Below are 4,152 nucleotides of genomic sequence, written 5' to 3'. Positions count from 1 at the left end.
ATTATAAGTTAGGAGTACTTATTCGTGTGTGTAATAAGTCAAGAAGCACTTATAAAAAGTTAGGAATGCTAGCTTTTGTTTCAGGGTTTCTACTTATTTCCCAAACACTTTAATTACTTATAAGTCTTATCTTGCTTCTAACTTCTACTCCACTTATTTATTTTAAGCAAGAAACACTTATTTTAAACTCACCTAAACGGCGTCATTGTTTCTGGACCGTTACATAAGAGACGGGGTTTAGTGAAATATACACTAATCGTGGAACTAAATAGAGGTAGCTTAATTTTTTTGACCAACTTATGGACGCTTTTTTTCCCCCTACTTGCCACTGTTACCAGTGTCATTTTTTAGGCAACTTCTTACTGTATCCTGTAGTTCAGTGTTCATTGACCTGTTTTTTGTGAACATGGAAAATCTGCAGGATTACAGCTGAAGTACCTGATCATGACTCTGAATCGGGTCCGGGTGGAGGGTAAGTACTGATAATGCTTTCCGAGAAAATAACAAATCGGGTTCGGGTGGAGAGTAAGTACTTATAAAATGAGTTTAGAGGAAAGAAAATTTGTAACTTGTATCATTAGTACAAAGTATGTACTATGTAAATTTACTAAATTGTGTATGTTACAAACCTACGATATTCTCATCGACTACTCAACTATTTACATGAATGAAAACTCAGGTCTCATTGTCATTGAGTATTTGAGTGCCTGACTGTGCCTGTAATTAACTAAAACATCATTTGAACTATCAAGGAGTATTTACATATTGATTGATAACATTATCTCAACGAAAATAGATATGGTATTCTTTTGATATCGTCTAGATCTTTAATCTTATCACCTCTTGCGGAAAGTCGACTGATTCAGACTTTTGGCAGGGGGCTTAAACTATATACTTAATAGCTAGGAAGATAAAAGGTGATGTTCAAACTAGCCATTTATGCAGAGGCATCTGTTTCGGCTTGTTGAAAACATTTGAGTCCCAGAATGCTGCGAGATGATGATCCTCTGCATCAAAAAGTTCTTCGTAATACCTCTTCCAATGTGACGACCTTCTACACCTTTTAACCATTTCCAAGCTCATGTGATCGCCTCTTAAGATCTGTAGAATCTGCAGGGAATTGAGTATGTTATTCATAGTCTTATAGTAGGTGGAGATTATGTGAAATGATCAAAGACTGTATATTGGATTTCTACATCTGCTTAAGATTGCTATCTAGTACTAATCTTCATCCAACAAGGTTCATTCGGGCATATACAAATAATCAAAATTTTAGCTAATAGCAGTACGTGCCTGACTCATTTGAGGACGCCTGATTGATGACTGCTGCACACACAGAAAAGCAGATAAAACCATAAGGTTCATCTGCAGGGAGTTGTAGTCATCAAGAAGTGAAGGATCAACAAGCTCTCTGATGTCATTCTTTTTCAGCAAAGGCTTTGCCTGTCATGAACAAATTCAATTTTAGTGCCCACATAATTATCAGTACATGTAATATATTTAGTAAGGGAACTTGAAGGCGTTGGAGATGAGAATGGAATGAAACATACCCACATCACAAGGCTTTGTTGTGAGTAATCCAATGCTCGACGTCCACTAATAAGTTCTAACAGCAGTACTCCAAAGGCGAAAACATCAGTTTTCTCATCTACTATGCCATGCATCAAGAACTCAGGAGCAAGATAGCTGCCAACATTAAAGATTCATGTTAAAGTGAATGCGATGAAACCTAAATTCATTGATGTACCACTCTAAATGGATAAGCAGGCTACAGAATGGATACAGATGTACGAACCCAAATGTGCCCTCAAATGTAGACACAGTGTGGTGAGTCCAGTGTTCCGGGAGCCATTTTGCAAGCCCAAAATCACAAATCTGTATAGAAAACAGTGAATCTCTAATGTAAGCTCATATCAATCCCAAGTAAAACTGAATTGAGGTTATACACAAAAGGAAAAACAATGCAGAAGTATGCAGCTCTGTGATCTAAATGTTGATAAAAACTGAAAAGGCAAGGCCACCAGGATCAAATGTGAAGGTACCTGAGGCTCAAAGTCCTTTGTAAGTAATATATTTGCAGCCTTGATATCTCTATGGATGATTCTCCTTTGACCACCTTCGTGAAGATATACAAGACCTTCAGCTGTTCCCAAGGCAACCTTATACCTAATACTCCAATCTAATCTTCTACCTGTTGCTGTAATTGATTACGATTTTGATGTCAACACACAACACGACAGTTGCAAACTTCAAGTGAAATGACAACCTTAAAAATTGAAGATAAACTATACTAACCATGAAGTACTGATGCCAGACTACCATGAGGAGAGAGCTCCAAAACAAGGTGCACGCCTCCGTCAACCCCATAACCAATCAACTTGGCAGTGTTGGGATGGTTGACATGGCCCATGATCCCAAGCTCTGCTAGGAAGTCTCCTATCCTATCCTGCTGGGATCCTTTAGTCAGTTTCTTAATTGCAACAAGCTGCCCATCTCGCAAACATCCTTTATAAACTTCAGCATAACCTCCCTTCCCGATCAGATTTTCTATTGCACAGAAAATCATAGTAAGTTAATCAAATGCTGCATATTATGCAATGTTGATATCTCAAATCACAAGCAAAGTACAAACCATGGCAAAAATTGTTGGTAGCAGATTGGAGTTGCGATAAGGTAAAATTCTTCCAATGAGGCTTAAAGTAGTTCAAATCTGAATCGGCAGGGGGACTTGCTGCCACGTTTTCCCTCATGCTACTGCTAAGTCTCTTAGAAAGATTAAGAGGATGCAGGGTGCCTATATGTCTCTTTGACTTTGTTTTCAGTAGTTGCACAAAACCAGCCCACCGAGAAGGGGGTTTTGAGAAGTGCTGATCTTTAATTTCTGAGGTGCTTTCTTTCGTAGAGACACTGTCGGAATCTGTATTCTTCAAGTAATCTTCAAGTACCCCAGTAGGTGAGTATGCATCTTCTTTTTCTTTCTCCATACCTCAAAACCAAAATTATCTACAACAAATATCGACATATTTCAGCACAACTATTCTGAGAATTGTCAAATATGCTGAAACTAAAGCCAAAATTCATTCAGCTTAAAAAACAAACAGTAAAATCATAGCACCAGGTGCAACAGAGTTGCTTCTAGTTCAACATAACAATCACTAATACCTTGAACATAAACCTCAAACATATGAATTTGACAAAACACTAAGAGAAACATGAAACAAAAACAAGAATCCATGAAAAAGAAAACTATCACATAAATTTTAACTCCTTTATTCATAATGGTCGAATTCCAGATTTTTAAATACTTATACACATGCCTCCAGGCCCTCCACCAAATCTCGAACCCTTCTCAACCTCTTAACCAGGTAACATAACAGTGCATACTAATTTCCTAACAGATGCTTCAAATAATCAAAACCCATATACCAACAAGACAATAACACAATTATTCAACAAAATCCTGATAAATTGCCAAAGAATTCTAAACAAGCATAATAATAAATTAAAAAAAAAAAGGTTCAGGCTAAGAGAACATACCAGTGATTCTTGAACATTATTCACCAGAAATGAAAGAGAGAGCAGGGAATAAATATGTATGAATTATATTTCAAGAAATGAGTAAAGGGGTGAAGCAAGAGGTGTATAATTCAAGTTTACAGATAAAATTTATCTGGCATGGGCTCTTATTACCACTTCTTCAAGATACCACTTTCCAAAAAATTCTTGGATGTACTGTAAGAAGATCTTTAGTTCCCTCTATTTCTGTGCACACCCTTTTGTAATAAGACAAATAAAGAAAGATTCATCAGAAGAAAAGAGGGAAATAAATCTAAATTTTTATGTGTATCTGGTAGAAGAGGCTGTTAAGATACTGTTTGATCAGAGTTGCAGTTCAAGAACTGAAAAGTTGATGAATTTAACAGAGAATGCAAGGAGAACAACATTAAATTATTTTTAGATTTCATTGTCAACTTTAATAATAATGTTGAGAATAGTACTCTAATATTCTTTTCGAGTCAGATACGCCAGCTCTAATTGTACATTTCGTAGTTGTGCTCCCCCGGTCCACAGCCATCATGTCCAGTGTACTTTTTTGACATATATCACATATATACCACTCTAAATTGTTGTATATTTCTAAAAATTCTCGAT

General features: G+C 36.5%; 1 protein-coding gene across 1 annotated transcript; it reads right to left on the bottom strand.

Annotated features, from left to right (window-relative positions):
- Positions 1-666: 666 nt before the first annotated feature.
- On the bottom strand, positions 667-3,945 carry LOC108205427 (receptor-like cytosolic serine/threonine-protein kinase RBK2). Its single transcript, XM_017375385.2, has 8 exons — positions 3,538-3,945; positions 2,633-3,003; positions 2,296-2,547; positions 2,043-2,197; positions 1,796-1,875; positions 1,551-1,686; positions 1,294-1,443; positions 667-1,110 (listed from the first exon to the last, which is right to left on the bottom strand). The coding sequence occupies exons 2-8, from the start codon at positions 2,982-2,984 to the stop codon at positions 925-927; spliced, it is 1,311 nt and encodes a 436-aa protein (XP_017230874.1). The 5' UTR covers positions 2,985-3,003; positions 3,538-3,945; the 3' UTR covers positions 667-924.
- Between the last annotated feature and the right edge of the window lie 207 nt (positions 3,946-4,152).

This window comes from Daucus carota, chromosome 1 (genome assembly GCF_001625215.2).
Source record: "Daucus carota subsp. sativus chromosome 1, DH1 v3.0, whole genome shotgun sequence".
Lineage (NCBI taxonomy): Eukaryota > Viridiplantae > Streptophyta > Magnoliopsida > Apiales > Apiaceae > Daucus > Daucus carota.
Note: the sequence above shows the minus strand (reverse complement) of the source record. Positions and strands in the feature narration are given on the sequence as shown.

Coding starts and splice junctions, on each gene's coding strand:
- LOC108205427 (XM_017375385.2), bottom strand. CDS start 2,984: ATGGAGAAAGAAAAAGAAGATGCATACTCACCTACTGGGGTACTTGAA. Junction 1,876..2,042: donor CAAAGGACTTTGAGCCTCAG/GTACCTTCACAT, acceptor TTTTCTATACAG/ATTTGTGATTTTGGGCTTGC. Junction 1,111..1,293: donor GGCGTCCTCAAATGAGTCAG/GCACGTACTGCT, acceptor AATTCCCTGCAG/ATTCTACAGATCTTAAGAGG.